The following is a 22,227-nucleotide window of genomic DNA, read 5'->3' as shown; positions in this document are numbered from 1 at the left end:
AAAGAAACCAAACAGGTCACGGTGGCAAGCAGTTAAGTAGCGGTTGTGTGATGAGTGTAAACAAGGGGCAACCGCGTCGCGGTTAGCTCGATTGAGGAGATGAGCGAGGCGCCCCCTGCGGGCAAGGAAGCTCCGTGTGGTGGCGCTTGGTTTCGGTTGCCTCCTCGGCGCGGCGTTTCAAAATGGGGTAAGGACTTACAGCGGGCGCACACAGGCGGCCATTGTTACGCGATCGTCTCCATCGAAGCTGCTGGCGGCCGGCCGGTTCTCCAATGTGTGCGTGTTTGTGTGTGCGTGCGTGTGCGGAGTGGATGAGATGCCGTAGATAGACGGGGCCGGGCGGCCGGTCCGAGACAAAAGAGTCATTCTTTTCCAGTGGTGAGCAGTTTGAGGGCCTTCTGGAGGTTGTGGATGGCCGTGGGGACGTCCTCGTACTGGAGGGCACTGCCGGCATACTTGCAGAACTTCTGCGCCTTGGTGAAATCTTCGGCCGAGAGATGCACGTCACCTGAGGGGAAGAGGGGGCAGGTGAAGGCTCGGGAAAATCAGGTGCTAGCCTGATTGTATTGGACTCACACATGACTGGTGCCAGTCCCACGTAGCACGGTGGGTAAGTTTACCGGATTTCCTGGACTATAAGGCGCACTAACAGTGTTCGTTTTACCTCTGAAAGGTGATGAGTCCCGGGGACTCGCATGCTCAAAAATCTATGGGTCCCAACAGAGATCTATGGGTCCCCAAAATTTAGTGTTATCGAAGTTGAAATTGTAAATCAGTGACAAATATATAATATAAATCTATATATTCATTCAGTTTTAATCATCAAATTATTAATTCATACCGATTAAAGGGATAACCACAAACCTGTCTTTTTTTCATTTTCTCCTTTTATACTGCCTTTTTTTCTTAACTTCTTTATACAACATAATCATTCGTAATATAATGCATCAAAGCAAGTGAGCCGTTTGAGAGCCGGCTCTCTTGAATGAGTTGAGCCGAAAAAGCCGGTTCTCTAAAAAGACCACACAACTCGAGATCGGCGTGCAGACGAAAACTTGAACCGCGAGACCAAAACAACATCTGCCGGATCTGCCTGACGAAAAGTTTAGAGTGCGGTAAATCTTTGTTCAAAAAAATGTTATCGGGTAATAATGACAATTTTGTGTCAAAAAAGTTGCGTCCCGGGGACAAACGTTGATTTGAGACTATGCGTCCCCAGCAAAAATGATGCGTCTCGGACGCAGGGATGCGGGCAAATGAGAGCACTGCACTAAGAAACCCTAAATTGGCTAGAAATTTGCTTCAAATTGTCATCGTTGTCATTTATAATTATTATTATATTTATATCAACGTGTTCTGGGCAGACAGCGCGCAGCAGATGCTATCACAGGGGCAGGTTGCGAGATATTTGTGTGTTGGGTGGGACTGTCTGTGTGTACGACTGTTATAGGCCGGTGTATGTTGTCAGTCAAACAGCCAGGGTGGGCGGGCGCACAGGTCAATGTGCCCACCCAAAACAAACTGGAATCATGGCTATAGCTACAGCTAATACTTCAGAAGATATTTACACTAAAAAGGAATTCATCAAGTGTTCGTCTTGGGATCAAGAGCTCGCAGGTTCGATTCCCGGCTCCTCCATGTTTTATGTCGAAGTGTCCTTGGGCAAGACACTGAATCCCTAATGCCTCCAATGAGCAGGTAGTAATGATTGCCATACACTCGTTTGGCTGACTCCCTATTGGTGTGTGGGTGTGTTTGTGTGTGTAAATGGGTAAGTGTGATGCACATTGTAAAGCGCTTTGGGAGGTCATCATTCATTTGAAAAGCGCAATATAAATGCAGACCATTTACCATTTATCAATTAAATAATAAAAAAAACATTACTTAGTATGGAAAGAAATGTTTTGTACTACAACAATTCGGTGTTTGAACGCTGATTCCAAACAGATTATGGTCGAGTACCAAAAACCAATACCATAAATCCAAACATCCTCCATTCCTAGTACTCTTTTAAGAGAAATTGATAACTTAAATTGAGAAATAAATAGCCTTCTAGGAAAACATTGACCTTACATTGAGTACTTTCCTAAAAAATGCAACATCATTTTGCAATTAATTTTAAATCGGTAGAATATAAATACTATTTTAAATGTACCTGGAAATACCACATACCCACTGGAGCGCCTGAAAACGACTGTCCTAGATATCTCTTCATAATGTGGTCAGTAAATGCTTATATCAGCTAAAAATGTCCATCCCATATTTTGCCTTTGGCAAGGACCAGCCATTGCCTTTCGGCGGTTTATCATATATAAAATAAATGCTAAATAAAGTAAGAGCCGAACAAGTACAACTTTTTAAACAATAAAACTATAAAAAAATTCACGTTGTGTACCCAAAACCTATTTTGAGAGATGAAATTGTCTTTTTCAAATTTTAGTTTGGAACAATGTTGTTGTTTTTCAAGTTAATCTTTTTCCCCCAAAAATTTATGAAGGTCAATTTTTTCCCAAAAATCTTTAAAAAATTAAAATAAAAACTATAACTTAAATGCAAGTTTCAATCAATCAAAATAAATATAAATATAGTCACAAAAATAAAGGACATAATATCTTTGCTTGTGAGTTTATCAACGAAATACGAAAGCCTCAAGTGACGCCATGCTTTTTGTACAAGGTGAATGTGAACAAAATAGACATAATCAAAATTTTGGAAAACAAACGACCCCGGTGACTTCATCTCTCCAGAATAGGAAGATGCTTTACACCTAAAACAACAGCGACCAGATGATGAAGGTGCTGTATCTGAGTCAAATCAGGAAGCTTCTCCTGCAAATCATATCCATGGAAACCATTATTATCCGTTTCACGTGGGGGATCAAACCCAAAAATAAAAATGGCCTGGAGTGGGGTGGGTGCCACCAGGCTGTACTTGCCTCAAACACACCACAGGAAATGATGCCAGGAAAATCCAGGTGGTTAAATGATCCGTGAACCTCACATTAATGATTAATAATTTATTGCAAAAACACTGAACTGATGCAGAAACAGTGCAGAAACGATGCGGACGTGCACGAAACATCATCCCTCTCTGACCAGAAGATGACGATGGGACTTGTTTACTCCCTATTACTATTTGTTAATACCTCGCGGCTCTCACCACACTGCCTCACTACGCCTACTTGCCATATGGGTTCGTTTACACACACTCATTCGCCAGATTCAGGAAGCCACACTATGAAACCGGGCTTCCTTGATGTGTAGACAAAAATCTGATCAAAGCCACCCCCTTGTTTCTAATGGTGCTTTTGTATACTGAAACCATTCCCAAAGGCTTGATACTTCCCGATGAGCAGCACAAACCACTTTATAATGTTTTTTTTTAATAATGAAACAAGAAAAACGTATTTTTTTACGTTTTGGCACTCAGGGACAATGCTTCTGAAAACATATTTATATGTTATGGCATCAAATGAGTGGATGACTAAAGATAACATGGGATTGTTATTTTGTCGATGCCTTGTTTCCTGTTTCGAGTGCTTTGATGCCATCTTGTGCTAAGCATCAAAAGCAATGCTTCTTGGTCTTTTGGCTAGGACCTTGGCTTAGCCTCTTGGCTAGGAGCAAGTGTCTCAGCCTGTTGGCTTTGAAGTGTATCATGATATGACTGATAATGGATAATGAAAAATGGACAATAAACTTATAAAAAAATCCCTCCCCCCAAAATTAAATATTTTTGTGTTGGCATTTTTGTGCTGACCTTTGTGCTGGCTGTCAGATAGTTCGGAGTCGACGGCGTGCGTGCTCCTGGGCATGGGAACCGGTTTAACGGCGTCTGTCGGGTAATATAATACGATTGAGTATTCGATGTGGGGATGATAACGCCGGCCTGCCATCATTGGAGATAGGCGTGGCTACCTGCGGGCGTGTTAGCGGGGGCGTGAGCTCCAGGGGGGACGTGCACATTGTTGAAGTTGGAGGGCGGTCCGGTTGGTCCCGATTCAACGCCCCCGGTGAAGCCGATGCTAGGCGCCGACGTACCTCCTGCGCTCTGGTCAAAAGAAGAAGCCCCGCCCGCTTCCTTGAAAGAACCGCCCTGCGAGAACGCGAGGCTGGAGAAACCTTCGCTGCCATCTAGGAAAAGAAAGTACCACAAATCAGAAGAAAAGAGTTTGCATGAACCAAAAGATGAATGTTGTTGTTTTCTTGCCATTAATGTGTTTCGTAACATTAATGGCCTTTGGGCAAAGAGTGCCACACATGTAGGTTATTGAACAGGATAAACATTCAAAAGCAAAGTTAAAACGTACCACATTACAATATTTTTACATAACTGTGTGGCATAAGATGTTTTTTTTCGACATTTCCTACACAACAGAACGGAGACCCCTTGCTACCTTGCGCTTCAGGTTACCCCCGGTGCACTGTTTGCGGATTTTGAAATAAATCATCTTTATTGTCATTGATATCAACGTATCGTGCATTGTGTTCTGCAGCAGACAACACACAGCAAATGCAATCACCGGGGCTTGTTGTTTTAAGTGTGTTAGGTGGGCGTGACTGTGACAGGCTGCTGTATTCTGTCAGCAGGGCGGGTACACAAGTCAATGTGGCCACCAGAACTGACTGCAAATATGCCAACTGAAAATGTTAATATTGGCTCAACTCCCTGCCACAATGCTATTCTCTTCACATGCTTCATACATTTTGTGGGTCGGTGATACAATACTGAGTTTTTTTAACTGTATTTGTTTGCAATGGGTTCCAAGGCTCGTAGTGATGCCGCCAAGAGAATAAAAACATAATAATCATGGAAATAAATACAGAGAACGCACAAAAACCGTCACTTAGTTCCATGGCCACAAGAGGGACTATTTTTACTAAAACCAAGGAGGTGATTAAAGCAAGGAAAGAGAATAATCCCGCAGCTGTAGGTTTAAAATTCAGTTTTATTGTTAATCCTACCCCCCTCTGCATCCACCTGCTACTCCACTCGACCAGCCCAAGTCACATCGGACTAAAAGTGGATGCAATTTCATTTTTCTAAACATGTATAGTTATTTTTTTATAATGTTACATCTAACATGCATGCATATGATTATATACGTTGAACTTACTTTAGATTTTCTTCCTAGTATTCATGTTTTTATCTAGGATCCTGAGCGATCCTGGAATGCATTACCTACCTACAGCATTACCATAGGTTTCCATCCCCAGCCACTAGCAAATTGAATTACGAGATCGCAACCTCAAAATGGATTAATGTTGTATCCCAGGGGCCGACTGTACATAATTGTGGTTAGGCACAAACTACAAAATGCAGAGTTTGCTTTATTTTTTTGCACAAGGTATGAGTTTTAACCATGTGTTACAACTGATCTAGTCAAAGTTTTTTTCCGCAAAGGATGCCATTTGTAATAAAACATTCTTGATATAAATATTTATAGTTGGTTTATCAAAATTGAATGCCTCGAATGACAGATAAGATTGAGTTTTACATTTTGGGTGATTCCAGTTTAGGAAACTTGCATGTGCAGTAGGTTTGGATCAATAATTATTTAATAAGTATCATTAATTGTTTTGAAATAAAATCAAATCGATGTTAAATGAATCACCTAGCATGACAAGTTGGGGGATTTCTTTCCCCCAAGAAACTTGTTAAAGGCAACACGTACACATCCTGAAACTAACAGGAATTGAGTGTATCTGAAGATAAAGGTACGTACTCACACGTACAACTCCAGAGCGTGAAGTGTGATGAAAGACAAAGCCTGCAGACGGGAGACATGAGGACGAAGACTTTGGTTTCCGTCCAATCATCGTGTGAGTGTGTACATGTGTACAGATGGTCTTTATGTGAGATATTTGTTTGCCGTACGGCCGTGTGAGGTCTTGAAGCAAAAGCTTCCAGATTTAGTTTCGGGGTAAAAATGGAGGCTCCAGCAGAGGCGAAACGACTTGAAATGGAGTGCAGCCCTCGCCTTTTTCTCATTATTTGATTTGATCTCCGTGGGACAACATTGAGGAAATGCGCTTTGGTTAGAGCTTGGACAACAGAGCACGGTACATCGGTTAGACTCGCAAAATGCCTCCACGATTTTACCAAATTGCAACAAAAGTAATTCCACCCCCATGGTTGGAAATGGTTTCTTTCAGTCTCATCAGAACGCTAGAAATGATTTTGGCACGCTCCAAATAGCCTCAGTCGTCTTGGTGGAACGTAGCCCTTTTTTTCAGATTCCTTACAATGAGGTCACATATTAAGCTTCCAGTGGTATTTATTGCATTAAAAGAGTGACACAGGTAATGGAATAAATCCGTAACGGATTTTTAAATTAATTGGCAGCCACTTGGAATTTCAACTTCTCCACAATACACTGCATTTACTCCATTGGCAGAAATTGCTAAATTTATCACTGATAAGTTTATTCCCTCTTTAATATTAGACACCTGGCAAAGGAGATCGCATAGGATGCCAGTTCATTATTTTGACTATTTGATCTCAATGTTTGTTGTTTTGACTATTATGCACTGTTTACATCATTGTCGCTATCGGCTAATCATGTTGCTGTTTAATTACCGCAACCTTTAGGACCAATCTGCTTTTGTAACCTAGGAGAATTTGATTTTCTTACCTAACTGATGGTGTAGGATTTTGCTAATAAAATATTACTTAAAATGAAGAAACGTATCCACCATCTATATCAGGTGTCTCCCGCATGGGCATCAGAATGCCTTCTAAGGACAGCTGAGGTGCCTGCAGTCCTGCTCTGGAAATAGCTTACCAGTCATTTTGATATTCTACTAAAAAAAAATGTATTGGTTGACTTACTTAACTACTTCCATTAATTAACCTGGTAGTACATAAACCTAGTAATATCATTATGAGTTGTTACTTTGGAAACTCATATCAAACTGGAAGCTCATTTAACAATTGATGTTCATTGTTGAGACACCTTATGATGTAAAGCCACAGAACAAAGTTTAACCCAAAACAAACGTTTTACCAAGAAGCTCTAGCAAAGCACCCTGAGCAATCTGACTGGGTGAGCGGTAGGAATGGGCAGATATTTACAGTATAGGGTGCGCACACTCTTTCTCCTTTGCCAAGTGCAGTCTGCACTGAAATACGTTGGTAGCCTCGTTTGCAGTATTTTGTGGCATTTTTACGGAGTAACTTTGCTTGCACCTTTTTGTAATACCATTTTTAGGTCAAAATGAGCTTTAACACCATTAACTAACTGCAAGAGGGAGACGAATTTTAAGTGGTATGTTTATATTGATGTGGGAAACAGGCTATGGCAAATGTATTATTTCAAAGATTTTATCAAATCCTCTAATGTCACACAGTGTAATACAATGTGCTGAATAATTAGATTTTGTCTGGAGAGCGCAGTTGGCAGTTTAGTTTAATTTTGAACAAATTGGTATATATCTGTCGAGCGGTGCAACTGTCACGTTTGAAATAATTATTCCTGCCCTCTGAAGATACAGTGAAGGAGGAATTAAACCAAATTTTTGCGCTCATAGCCAATCAGCGTGGAGAATGGTCATCTACGTCCCGCTAAAATGATTGTAAACAACTTACAGCCGCCTTGAAGTTGGAAGATGCATGGATCCCTAAATCAAGAAGACCACACAGAAGCCACACAACACCAACAAGCCTTTTGCTGGTTGGTTCATTTGGCGAGTTTGTATTGTTTTGGCACGTGGACCGACAATGTTACGATAGCGACCAGAGTGTGTTGCCATTAGCATCTCCGCCTCAGATTTCAAAGGTCCGGTGTTAATTCCAGCTACTGACGGCTTGTGTGTGGTTTGTATGTCCTCCCTGTGCCCTCAGTTGCTCTGTTTTCCTCACACAGTCCAAAAACATGCACCCCCGCGACCTGGTAGGATAAGCGCTATGGGAAAAAAAATGTGATTTTGGTGTCATGTTACGAGGACATCTAAATGTTACATTAGATTTACGCTCATTATTATTATTAATGTTGTTAATAAATGTTATAATTGTTATAATCATTATTATTTTAGAAAAAGTACAGACATGTCCTTGGGCCAGGTTGTGAAAATATTACATTTTTTTTGCCAGTGATTTAATAAAAACATTTTCACATTCTGGTCATTATTCAATTACTTTCCATAATGCTCCAGGAAACACACTGAGCTATTTTTATTTTTGTTCATGTGACATGGCTATTAGCCTTAGTACCACGGTAAGATGGACTCATCAATCAGAAGATGAAAAAGCACACGTGTCGCCTCAGTTAATTGGCAAAATTCTTTGCTGGAGTCAAGACGCTCGGTCCTTTCTCCTTCATGCAAGATAACAACAGACTGAGCAAAAGCATATGCGAGCGTGAGCACAAGCGTGCTTGAGCGATATCAGCATCTCACACCTGCTTCCTGGTCCAAGTCCATGCCGATGGGTCCGGCCTCGGGCGTTTCTCCGTTCTTCAGGCAGTTGTGGATGTATGTGGCCTTCCAGCGGGCGTACTTCCTGTGCTGAATATTCTAGGTCAATAACAACATTACAATTAGCTCATTTTCATGGGACAGATACTTTTTAATAAGTATAGAAATCTAGAACAAGGGTTACCAACATTTTTTAAACAGCTTTTCTTTGTTGTGCCCTTATTAGTGTGAAGGTCTGCCAGTTTGATATGCATTTCTAAAATAACAACTTCATTTTATTACTACTACTTTATATGTTACAACCAGTGATTTTTTTTTTAGTAGTAGAGTTAAGAGAGCCTTTGCCAACCACTAAAACATCAAGCCAGTTATAAATTTCTTAGGAAATCACAATGGCCCATTACTGGTGAGCTATTTCCAGAACCTGTTCACAAGCCACTCTGGTGATTTTAGGGGGGTACCTGGTGCCCGCGTGCACCACATTGGAGCCCCCTGATCTGGAATAAACAAATACTAATGAAAATTTTAAAAAAGAGATCATTGGTCGAAAACACATTCTAAAATGTCTTTGATGGGCGAATGTCAGCCCTAAATTCTTGATCCGGAAGTGCAGCGTCTGGTACTTCAGTTGAAAACCGTTGCAAGTCCCAATACCTCAAAATGTGGCCAGGTTTCGGCCCAATACTGAAACTATACACACCACTAATTTGATATCTAGGTCTTTGCTAGGTTTTTGATATTTGGAACGTTTTATCATTTAAAGCACCAAGTTTATGTCAGGATCAGACTATTTTATATAATAACTACTTGAATAATCTTTCTTTCGTATTTCAGCATAAAAAAATGTAGCAATTCTCTATATGTACATTTTTGTCAAGGCTGAATGTCCGCTCAATGTAATTTTTGGATAAATGCTATCTGCGTCCTGTTTTGAGCACAATGTCAGGGTAAGGAGGTCAGGTTTGCGTGCGTGTGGAAACTCCGCCTATTTTGTTGTGTTTTCACGAAAAGATAAGCGTTGGTCGATAATTTTTCAAGGTTGAGCTGAGGAACAATAGCGGCTGGCGAGTGTGGAGGTGCGTGGTGAACTTTGGTTGTGTTTGTTTAACTCCGCCTAATTTCGCCGTTAAGGGAATAATCGCTGGAACAACGCGCGGCTTTTTCTGCACGACGCCACCAGGGAAAAGCAAAAGTGACTCACATCTTCTACAACTGCCAATGAAAACAAACAGTGTGTTTTCATTATAAAAAAGTACTCTTGTACAGACGAGTATGATCAACCTTTGCCCTCAAGTTTTAGATTGGGGAAGGTTGTAATGGTGGTCTGTGCAGCCCCTTAAGACTCTTGATTAAGGGCTATACCAAAGAAAATGACTTGACTTACCTCGTCTGAGAGCTCTCCAAAGACGGAAAGGACGTCCAGCAGCAGGCTGGCTGTGTAGAACGATTTAATCATGTTCCTGCGTAGAAGAACATTTGATCAGTGTTTCCCATACAAATAAAGATTCTGGCGGCCTGCTGGGGTTCAATTGGTTTCGCCAGAGTCTCAGACTTGTATTACTAAATAATGTATTTTTAAATATATATAAATGTGAAGTTCATCAAAACCTTTTAGATCTCTCATGAAATAAATGATTGCAAAAAAATGGTGTGTATTTGTGATATGTACAGTATCTCAGTCGGTCAGAAGGAATCTTAGTCAGCCCCTCCCCTCGGCTTAGGTGCGCACTTCTATGTACCGACCCTCCTGTACTGTGATTAGACGGCTAGCGAAAATGTGACATTGACGAGCGTTGCATATTCCCCAGAGTTGAGTATTTTTCAACTAATGGCGACCAGGAAAAAAAGGTTTAGCGCAAAGCTTTCCACACAGAAAACTTGCGCCTTTAGAACAGACCAGAAAAATGGAAAGCAGGAAAACGCTTCGGTGGACAATCAAGGGAGCTCATAAGATGGGTGTTACAATAACCTCCTGTAGACCATCGAAGAACAACAGGCATCCCGTCACAGCACCAATCACAAAAGCTGCGCTGCTGATATTTAGTACTGTAATTTCCCAAATCACTGACTATAGCATTCCATTATATTTAAAACTCATATCGATGATTTGGTCTGTTTACTCGCTGATACGATACCTTAAAATAGTACAGTATCGGCATTAGAATTACAGTCGTTATTTTTAGTTTAGATGACGACCAGATTTTAATCTTTGCATGAAACTCATGTCTCGTTTACCATGCTTTGTGGGTGTGATTTGTTTGCTTGCCTTTCAGAACTAGTGTATTTATGATTCAATAGTTTAAAAGGGCAGACATTCACCATAGATTTAGCTTCTTGACTATGCTCAAAAATGCACCAGATCGATGCATTTGTATTTAAAATGTACGAAATTTTTAACAGGGATAGCATGTCCACAGACACCCATAGACTGTCCTCGCATCCGGGTCTCACAACTTTCTATGGGAGACACTGTTGAAGATGTCACTAAACCCCCAACCATTGTTTGTCTGATTCCATTTAAATAGCAACAGACTACCAAAATATTTTCGTGAATCTTATAAAGTAACGAATAGTGTACATAAAGTTGACTAAGAAAAACTTAATTCAAGAGGCTTGGATGAATGTGAGGAATGCGACATGGCTACAGGTGTTGGCACCTCGAAGAAGGCCGATCTCTAAATATCAAAACTCACTTGTGGAATCGTCCCGCTCGGTCCTCGTTGTCGGCGTAGAGGAACATTTTAAGCGCGTAGTTCTCGATGTGGGCGTTCCCCACCACCTCCTGAGTGATGGAGTCGTTGTCGCTGAGCTCCTTTTTCATCTGTCACAAAATGTCTTTGCAAGGTTAGTAAACATGAATCAGACATGTGGAAAAATACATTTTAATACTGATTTCCTGTTTGTCGCTAGCAACCGAAAGTCTGTTCAACATGTAACATGTCCACACGCCTCAAGTTTCCTCTTAAGAAAACTTTGTGCTGGTCAGAAATAGGTGGACCACAACAGACCTGAATGTAACCACTGTTCTCTCACCTGTGCATGTGCATGTGCTTGTGTGTGTGTCGAAAAAAGGGCATAAAGGAAAGTGTGTAGCTCAGGTTTCAGCTTCTTAATATTTAATGAATTCCAAGGAACAGCGCCACAAAGTTCAAACGGCAAGATGACAACAACGCAAAGGTTTTTTTCACGTTAGAAGATTCAGCATTTGAATTCTCGGCTCTTTTAATGCCACTACAGTCCAAAGAGGCCATGACTGTTTCAATATGCTGCTAGACCTGCGGCGTCCAAACTACAACCTGGGCGGCTGTATGCTTCCCATCCATCCATTTTTCAGAGGTCTGCAGGAAACACTTAAAAAGATACTTGGTCCTAAAATGCCGTTTTATAATTGAAATTAACTCTTAACATTGTCTAAAAGTAACATTTCTAAAAACAACAAATATTAAACTACCTTTACGCACTCTTAAAACAGTTGGGTAACATATTATCAAGATTTGGAAAAAGAGTGGACCGAAAAAACACTATATTTGACACAACCGTAACATTTTATTTTGCAAAAATAGCGACAATGATAGTTGATTTGTTAAACTCCCAAGTTTGTGGTGCTTAGTAAAATCAAAACAAAAACCGCCAGAATAAAATGTATATAGTTTGAAATAATTGTGAAACGGACCCATTTCAAAAATGTATCTAAAATTGAGTAGTGTTGTTTTCTAAAAGACTAAAAAAACTGATATGTGCAAGACAACCACCCAAAAAACTAGCTCAAATACTTAAAACAACCCTAAAAAAAATAGAGTCTGTTTAAAATCTGCAATTTTGGCTAGTTTTGTACCAAAGAAAAGCGGCAAAAATTGGATCTCTTGATTTCAATGAACCCACAAATAGGTTTATTTTCAATGTGCACCAACACCCCCCCAAAAACCACACAGATTTTATTTAGAACAGACAAAACGATTGGGTTGTTTTCTACAAAAGACAGAAAGTTAGATCATGTAGGTCAATGACTAGCAGCGAGAGGATTTCTTCTTCTGAAGGGGGGCGTGACAGAAAATAATCGAGAACCACTGGTTTAAGGTGTCCTTAAAAAGTTAAACGTTAAATATTTTCAAAGCTAATTATTTGTTAATACCCAACTAAGTTTAAAGAGCCCTTATGCTTTATTTTTCCCTGCGCCTATCTGCTTTTATGTTACTTTTCCCAAAGCAGTTCAAGGTGGAACGCAGGTTCTGTTTGCGGTTAGGGTTGAGTGCAGGAGAGTGACGTCATGCTCGTCCCCGCAGGTTTTTATTTTATCTTACCTTGTCAGTGTAGCAAGAAAATTGTGAAATTAGGAAAAGGCTTGCTTTTAGTCCAAACACCAAACCGTAAAAAAGATTAAAAAAAAGTTGATTTGAATGAGTCGAAGAAATGCACGTACCGTAAATTCCGGACTATAAGCCTCTACTTTTTTCCCAAATGTTCAGCCCTGCGGCTTATTCAGTGAAGCGGCCAATTTATGTAATTTTTCTAACGGCCACCAGCGGCACTCGAGTACAAAAGGTAAAATTTAGACTGGTGGAAATGTGCGCCGAGGTAGACTGCATCCTCTTAGTCTATGTTCGAATCGTCCGTATGACAGAGGACAGAGGTTCGTTCTGATTATGAGGAAGACGCCCTTGATGGTGACAGTTATGAGGAGAAAGACGAGGACGGTTTACCGTGAATTTCGCAAAAGCGGTACGGCCTTTTTTAACAGCTACGCTTTGAGCGTTGCGAGCGTGTTCGGACTAGCGTGGTGGTACCTTTCACAGGCACGGTTTGGGATGAAAGTTGTATTATTATTATTAAAGCTTTGAAAACTCTCTCGGTGTACTTTTTTTGTAAATATGTGTAACCATGTATAATATGCATTTGCAACTGTATATTTTTGTAATGCATTTATTTTAGAGACTTATTGTGATATGTTTTCTACGAGCGAATAAAATAGAAGGGGCGGAACAAAGAGGGGGGACGGGAAGTGGGGTAAAGGTGAGACGTGTTTGTGGACACAGCGGACAATAGTGGATATATATTTTTCCCACCCTTAACTTTGGAAATATACATTTTTTTCGTTTGATTACTTTCAACGGGACCTGGACTTTAAAGGTTTACATTAAATTCTAACTACCGGTATCATTTTCCGTTCATGTTGCCGATTGTGGTGGATGGATTGTGTACTATATTTGCAGTTACAATCGCGGCACCTAAAATCAGGTTTGGGATAAACTTGTAACTGTGTAACATGTTTAAATGTTGGCGCATGCGGCTTATGTACAGGTGCGGCTTGTGTAAGGACAAAACCAATAATGTCCGCAAAATGTGGTGCATGCGGCTTATTATCAGGTGCGCTCTATAGTCCGGATTTTACGTTACTTGCTCACGCATCATGAATAAGCTGACTGAGGCTGAAATGATGACACAGGTCAGGAAATGGCAGAAGAGAGTAACAAAGTTCAAAATTCCCTACAGCTCCTTTAAGGATCGAAATCTTATTACTCTAAGGCATCGAGATCACGTGTTTGTGAACCACCCCAGCACTTGTTGCGTGATGTTTCGCACCTTTGGACACCAACCCGCTTTCTCTTCCAACGACACGTGACATAAAATTAATAAGGGGCACGTCCTCAAACACACTACATCTTATTTTCTCTCAACACGTAGAGTGCTAATTAACTGTGCTTTCACACTTCCGATTTTCACATGTCAACACATTTAGCATTCACGTATGACAACACAACTTGAAGACACACTCACACACAAACAGCTGATGTTCATTACTGTCACACAGTCGGGAAACATTTCCCAGCAGGACCTACACATCCGCTGCTTTCAAGTATGTCCTCAGGCGCCATGTGTATATTTGTGTGTATTTAACTCAAGTGCCTTGCTTGATCTCAGAAAGTCGAGAATCATTTGATTAGTGCCATCCAAAGTGTGGTCTTTTGTTACAGAATGTACCTTTTTATTCTCGTATAATGTGAATTTTTATAACCCGAAAAAATAGAACCCTTAAAGTTTGGGTGCGCGTGATACACAAGGTTTTATGGTAGTGTATTACCGTGTTTGTGCAATGATTAATTAGTCGAAATATATCGGTTTCCGCAAACGCGAAACCATTGGATGTGCCATGAATTGAAACCGGGTGACAGTAGTGAGAACACTGAATCCTTATCACTGGACCACCAGTTACGCAGCGACATATAAAAAAGTCTTTGATTTTATCTCGTAATCACACATGTTTTACTGATGAGAATGGAGAAAACACAAACTCTTTGGTGTATTAAACATGAACGGTTCGATTCTTCCGGTTTCAAGTTTTGGGGGTTCTCTAAACTACTTGACATAAGGACAGAAATAGAAACAATATTTTTATTTTTCGCCAAGTATTTTTCATTTTAAGGGAGGGTACTTTTAAGGACTAAGATGACATCACACCAAGACCACAAAATACATGTTACAAACACCGGGTTAGTTAGTCTGACCCCTGCTGGGCTCTGCCCACTTCCTGTATTAACGAGGCCATTAAATCTTCGCACTTTATTAGCCGTGGTCGTCGTGAGATGAGATCCGCTTCAAAAGCTCCCTGCTGCTATCTCACGTCAGCTCCATCGTTTCCATCGCAGTAAAGCCTCCAAGTGTCCTTGCTGATGTTTATTATGGAAAACTTAAAATGTGTACCTTTGTGGTATAATAATTTTGGAAAATGCATAGAAAAAAATCCTGCAGAGACTGGGCATCACAGATTGATTAGTATTGTGTAGAGCTGCAATAAAATGACTATTTTAATGGTAGACAAGTCACCGACTTGAAAAAAAATCTACAATTATTTTTCTTCAATTAAACACAAAGTCGACTTAATCATATTGAAAAAGAAAACAAACATAATAAAAATTGTTACAATGAAAAATACATATTCTATTGAACATAATGCGGATTAGCACACACACAAAAAAAATTTTGTCATAATGCGGTAGAAACATAAATCTATAAATAAACCTCTGACCATTTTTTAGGGACGGGGAAATAAATAATTTGAAATCAAGTATAAATGTCTTATTCCTGTAAACCAAGAACAAGCTCATTAACAATGGTAGAAAAGTTAATAAAACAAATATTATCTGGATATTGGGAAGTACATTCAGTGGTTGGCTGAAAATTCTATGACAAAAGACTTTAACGATTCTCAACAGTCTGAAATGAAACTGATTCAACAAATGCATGAGTTTATTTTGCAAAACGTTTTTCAGGCACAGTCTGGCATAACAACAAGCTCTCTTTTATATCAAAATATTTGCATATAAATTGTAATCAAAACCGTATTGGCTCGTAGGTTACTTGAATCCTACCGAGGCGAGTCGGACTCCTTTTCGTCTAACTGCCTGACTGTTCTCTATAAATGTTGGTGCATCACCAAAGTACTGCCGTGATACGCAAGGTCTACTTTGCAAACTTAGCACGAAGTATTTTTATTGACCGTATCCAGGCTGAAATGCACCCAAACTTTAAAGAAAGAAGTGTTGGTCATGCGTACCTGGCGTTGACGTTGCCATTACCATATGTTTATGTTACCATTCGAGACAGAGACGCATCAGCGACTCTGGGCATAGATTTAATTCATGTAGTAATGCCTCACACTGTTGAAAACCATGTCTGACAACATTCATTGTCAACTATTTCTATTATCGAATTTTGTTGACAACATAAAGTAACCGTTGAAGCCCTAATAATGTGTTTTTGAAACAAGTGGCAAAGTTCAGGGTTTTTTTTTCCCATCCACGAGGCCATTTTACCACATGCTCCGAGTACAAGACATAATGTTTGCTCAAAAATTATGTGTTCAATCACCAATAACCTTAGATTCACAAAAGAAATAAACTGTGATTGGTCATTACTTTAGTCCTCACCAGCTAGGATGCAATTTCACAAAGCAGGTAGCAAAACGCCCGCCTCGTAATGGATGACGTCTATAGTAACCCCTTATCGTTCCCGTTAAATTTGCCTAAAATCCCAATCCAAGACGTACCCAAAGAAAATGAATGCTGTTCTTGAGCCATTTGGAGAATATGGATGTTTGTTCTTTTGAAAGGTAAAACTCTGAGGTTTTGTCCCAAACTGAAACAATCACTGCAAGTGCTACTAACATTGAGTGATCTGAGTTGGAACACACAGAAATGGAAGGCTTTTATGCTTGTCTGAATTTATTTTGCAATTGAATGGCTACAATTGAGTGTAGCATGACAGAATAGTTTGAAGCCTCACCTGATACCTTGTCAAATTTGATCTCAATCTGAAAAACTAAACATTGTATTTTACACATTTTTCTAAGGGTAGATTTAGGCGTTTCCAAAAGGGTAATTTGGAGACGAGCAGTTCACAACACTAAACCCTTTGTAAATTTGTATTTTACTTTGGCCAATTACATTCTCTTTCCAGAAGTCAAATCAATGATTGTGCACACTTGGTGCGCAAAAATGAATTACAGAATGCATTGCGCACGATATTTTTGTCTCTGATTTGAATAATGCCTCCCAGCAAATGGCATAAAATTATTTGGGGATTTTCACTGAATAACTAATGCGTCAATCATCTTTCCATTTGGTTACTACAGTCTGACAAACAAGCCCATATAGGCTAATGCGGAGTGTGGACCGCAAAAAAAAGCCTGCTATTAGCTGAGAGTGGTGTCAATCGAAAGGTCAGAGGCTAACAGATATACTCGAAGTCCTCTGACGAGTCTGTTTATTTTTAAAGGGGGAGTCTAGGAACGAAACGTGCGAATTACAAGAAGAAACATTGAACAAAGCGGTCATGCTTTTATGCGAATACATTTTAACGGTTGGAGTTCTTGTGTATTTTGGAGCAAATATTTTACAAAGTTGGATTCACTAGACTCTAGCGGATGTAAGGATGGTTGTGTACTTTCATTGAATTTGATGGCTGCAAGACGACGTCTTTGGTAAGTTACGCTTTATAGTTATCGGGCGTCTTGTTTTGGACTGATCGTGATGTTTCTGTGATGAGTATATTTTAAAATCCCAAGAGTTCAAGCTTTCCCATGATAACTGGCATGACATATTTCAGTGACTGGTGACTTTGTACTGACACTTATGTTTATCAAAAGACTTATTTTGAAAGGGTTGAACTGACCGACTCGAGCTGGTCCATGAGCTTGACAAGGAACTTGCGGCACTCCGGAGATTTGCTATCCAGCTTCATTCCCGTCTGCATGGCGTACAGGCGGCCTGAAGGAGAAACAAAAATACCATTCAGTTCAACGTTCATCAAGACTCGGCAGCAGTGAGGCCAAAACGAACACACTGCCATAAAATTTCTCAGCATGCTGCTGCTTATTGAGCCACAGTGGGCTACTTAAAGTGTCGCTTCGTGGCACTAAAGTACCATTCAGCCGCTGACGTTTAAGTTTTTGCCCGAATGGGTATTTTGCTTTTCGACTTGTGTTACTCCACCGTTTGTTTTTCAAAATATATATTCTATTAGGGGCTAACACCACCACGCTCAGGCTATTCATCACCCAATTAATCTCATTGTCTATCCGAAAAGGTATGTGAAGGCACTTTCAGGAGGTATGTGAAATACATTTTAACATAATCTGTCATGTTAAAAACGTAAGATTTTTTTTACATTTTTCCAACATATGCTCAACTATAAAAATGTTAAAATTATTATTATTACACTCTAAAATACTTCAAAAAAACAAGGGGGTCAGGAGTGGCCCCATCAAATACTTTGGTTATTTTGTCCAAAGACTGGTTTGTTTTGGTAGTCATAAAACTCGAAACATTGCGATCTAGAATTTGTAAGAAATACCTCCCTCAAAAATAGGAAATTATCTTCAAACCAACCCCAAATATGGGGCATTAAGGTCTGTCAAAGTGATCAAAGAGATAGCAAATACTTTAATCATAACTTTAAAAAGCAGTATTAATGCAAAATCTGAGTAAATTGCTTTTTCTTACGACACTGCAAAAAACTCCCAACTTGAAGACTCCTATGTGACTTTTTGCCGTCAGCCTTTTTTTAAAATTTGTTGTCATTAAAATTGTCTTGAGAATTTGTGGATTTTTGTCCTGATTATATCCTTGTTTCTGAGATGAAAAGAGGAATAAAAATCAACAACCACCATCCCAGCCATTTTCGGGCAGGGGACACCCTCAACTGGTTGCCGGCCAGTCGCAAGGCACACAGAGACAGACAACTAACTCTCACATTCACACCTAGGGACAATTCGGACCAGCCAATTAACCTGACATGGAAGTTTTAGGAATGTGGGAGGAAACCGCAGTACCCAGGGGAAACCCACGCAAGTACGGGGAGAACATTCAAACTCCACACAGGAAGATTCGATCTCATGACCTCAGAACTGTGCCGCACACGCTCCTCTGTGCTTCCCTGCTGCAATATTTTCATATATCATTCATTTTTTCCAACTCTGCACAATGTTGCTACTAATGTCAGTGCACTATTTTTCATTACATTATTTTCTGATGCACTTACAACTTGGGCCAAGCATTTCCATGTAAATATTGCCTATGTATCTGAATGTTCCTAGTTTTTTGTTGTAGTCTTTTTTTTCACATTTATCCTGGAGTGCCTCGTCTAATCTTGTTGTAAACAATATAAAATATGTTGTAATTAGTGACAATAAAGACAATTCGGTTCTATTTAGTCCAAAATATTTGTCTGAGAGTTCATGTCCAATAATAATAATAAACAAAACGTTTGAAAACCACTTCATATATGGTGTTATAGAATGCTTACGTCGTAATATTGAACTATCACTGCATTAATGGTCTTCATTGTATGATATTTTCAATCATTTAGATATTTCAATGATACCTTTTATATAATTTGAGTCATTTATATCTCCACCTATTTAGTCGTAATTAAAAATATGTCGTTCGGTTCATTTTTCATGTGATTTCCGCAAAAGTGACATTTTGCCATCGCTCAAGACAAATATTATTTAGATGTGATAGGCTGACCAATAAAAAGTTCCTCGGAAAACACTGATAAAATCTGATGATCCAGAAATATGATTTCACCTGTCCCAGCAAGTTGGAGCACATTACTCACTGCTCACATCATCAACGTGACGGCGCACTCGTCTGTCAGGTTAGTTCAGAGTGCTATTTCTACATTCACAACAATTCCAGTCAGGTGCTTAACAGACAATGAATAAAAGTTAGCGAAGCTTCAGTTACATTGCAAGTGTTTCTTGCATTAGCGTGAGAGTAGATGCAAACAAAAACCCCAAAAAAACCTTCATATAGTGTACAATTCATTAACTCTCCCTTTTTTAGATATTGTAAAGAGATTTGGGGATATACATAAGAGAAAGACAAAATTGTTAATTTGATTACAAGACAGCTATTAGGATTGTGCATAACTGTGGGTATAAAGAACATACAAAATGTTTTTAAAATTCAACATGTTAACATTTGAAGATATAGTGAAACTTAAATCTCTATTATTAGTATTCAAAGCAAGAAGGCACAAACTCCCAAATATAATCAACCGTTGATTCTCTACAGTGCAGACACCCATCACTTCAGGGGACTCTATAACTTCAAGGTCCAACATTGAAAAGCCATTGAGCCACTGATTTAGATGATGACCTGTAAAATTGCCCTAAAGTATATCAATTTAAAAATATTTATACTACATGAATTTTAAATAAAAATACTAAAGGAGATTAATATAGTTAGAGTTTCTTTTGATATTATACGTTATAGGAGAGCACGGCGGAGCAGTGGTTAGCATGTGTGCGGCACAGTTCTGAGATCATGAGATCGAACCTCCTGTGGGGTGTTTGCATGTTCTCCCCGTGCTTGCGTGGGTTTCCTCCAAGCACTCCGGTTTCTTCCCACATTCCAAAATCATGCATGTCAGGTTAATTGGCCGGTCCAAATTGTTCCTAGGTTAATGAGCAAGTGAGTTGTCTGTCACTGTGCCCTGCGACTGGCGGGCAACCAGTTCAGGGTGTCCCCTGCTCACTGCCCGAAGATAGCTGGGATGGGCTCCAACACCCCTGCGACCCTACTGAGGATAAACGGTGCAGATAATAGATAGATGGATGTTATAAGAGTCACAAGTGATACTCGTGAGCAAAACTTCATTTTCTAATGATCCTTTTGTGGGGTAAAGTAGCTCCAGACTTCCTGTGCGGAGTTTGTATGTTCTCCCCGTGCTTGCGTGGGTTTCCTCCGGGCACTCCGGTTTCCTCCCACATTCCAAAAACATGCATTTCAGGTGAATTGGTCGGTCCAAATTGTCCCTAGGTGTAAATGAGCGAGTGAGTTGTCTGTCCCCGTGTGCCCTGCGATTGGTTGGCAACCAGTTCAGGGTGTCCCCTGCCCACTGCCCGATAATTGCTGGGATGGGCTGCAGCACCCCCGCGACCCTAATGAGGATAAGCGGTGTAGCTAATGAGATGAGATGAGATTTTGAAAGATGTCTTACCTGCAAGAAAAATGGAGTAGGAACTTTATAGCTTCAGCCTACTCCCTTTGAGTTCATGTTAAAGCATGATATTATTTCATTGTACACCTATTTTTGGAGCTATAATTTTACTGTTTCCTTTTGCTAATGAGTGATCAATGTTGTATTTATGTTCTGTGTAAATAAGAAGGTCTATTTCGACTGGGTTTGGTCGTATCACGTGAAAACGTATGGCTTCGAATTCTACCTCGAGTAATGTTTGTTCTACAATTGCTTAGCAACCACTTTAGGGTGTAGTAGACCTTACCAAAAACTAGCAGGAATATGCTCCAACATACAAACTAAGCGATATCAAGAATTACATTTTGATGAAGCGTTTCAACTCAACGGACGGACGACATTAGCGAGCTGGCGAAGGAATTTGACAAGGAAAAGTTTGTGCTTAAGCTAAGCTAGTGCTAACGGCCGTTCACTCACAGTAGTAAGAAACCACCGGGTCTCGCTTATCGTGTTCCTGCGCCGTCCTCAAGTGATGTTGGACTGCTTTGAGTTGGGCCGGTGCCGCCATGACACCCGCAAGGAGCACAAAATTAAACAGACAATGGAGTTATATCTAACCGCCTTCGTCTTGTTGTTGTTAGTTGGACAGCACTTCCGGGTTTCTGTCCAATAGGAAGCAGAATAACGTCACTCACTCGTAATATGTTTAACTCTAGTCTAAACCATTGTATTGTTTCTCTCCGAATAAATACACTAAATGGAACAATGGTGGTATTTTATCGAAGCATAGATCCCTTTTTATTCAAGAGTGGTTTCATAACTTTGTGTCCTTGGGGAAGGCACTGAACCCTTCGGTAGGTAGGCAACAACATCCGGGCAACTCAAGTAGTGGCGGCCATGCTGGAGGGATGCAAGGCAGTGGTTCTCACATAGTGGCGAGGCTCCGTCAAGAGGGGTGCGGGCGTGTTTGGTATAGGGGAACTTTTTTTAAAACTTTCTAGTCAAGTCAAGTCATGTTTATTTATATAGCCCTTAATCACAAAGAGTCTCAAAGGGCTGCGAAGACCACAGATTATTGCAAACCACAGACTATTATTGCACCATCCCCTGATCTAAACCCTACATGAGGGCAAATAATACACAGATATTGTCAACATAAAATATAGGTTATTTATATGCTATAGAATAGAAGTGTGTTTCAAGCTTAGATTTAAACATTTCCACTGAGGTTGCGGATCGAATCTCAGAGGGAAGAGCATTCCACAGCACCGCAGCCCGAATGGAGAACGCTCTCGAACCTGCGGATCTCTTCTTGGTTCCTGGGATCACTAGT

General features: G+C 40.1%; 1 protein-coding gene across 1 annotated transcript; it reads right to left on the bottom strand.

The window, feature by feature from the left end:
* Positions 1-214: 214 nt before the first annotated feature.
* On the bottom strand, positions 215-21,576 carry vta1 (vesicle (multivesicular body) trafficking 1). Its single transcript, XM_088325371.1, has 8 exons — positions 21,372-21,576; positions 17,583-17,677; positions 11,108-11,235; positions 9,799-9,874; positions 8,399-8,513; positions 3,918-4,133; positions 3,760-3,834; positions 215-508 (listed from the first exon to the last, which is right to left on the bottom strand). Exons 1-8 carry the CDS (start codon positions 21,460-21,462, stop codon positions 363-365), a joined length of 942 nt encoding a protein of 313 aa, XP_088181497.1. The 5' UTR covers positions 21,463-21,576; the 3' UTR covers positions 215-362.
* Between the last annotated feature and the right edge of the window lie 651 nt (positions 21,577-22,227).

Source organism: Urocampus carinirostris, chromosome 20, assembly GCF_059441175.1.
Source record: "Urocampus carinirostris isolate Australia breed hairy pipefish chromosome 20, RoL_Ucar_1.0, whole genome shotgun sequence".
Lineage (NCBI taxonomy): Eukaryota > Metazoa > Chordata > Actinopteri > Syngnathiformes > Syngnathidae > Urocampus > Urocampus carinirostris.
Note: the sequence above shows the minus strand (reverse complement) of the source record. Positions and strands in the feature narration are given on the sequence as shown.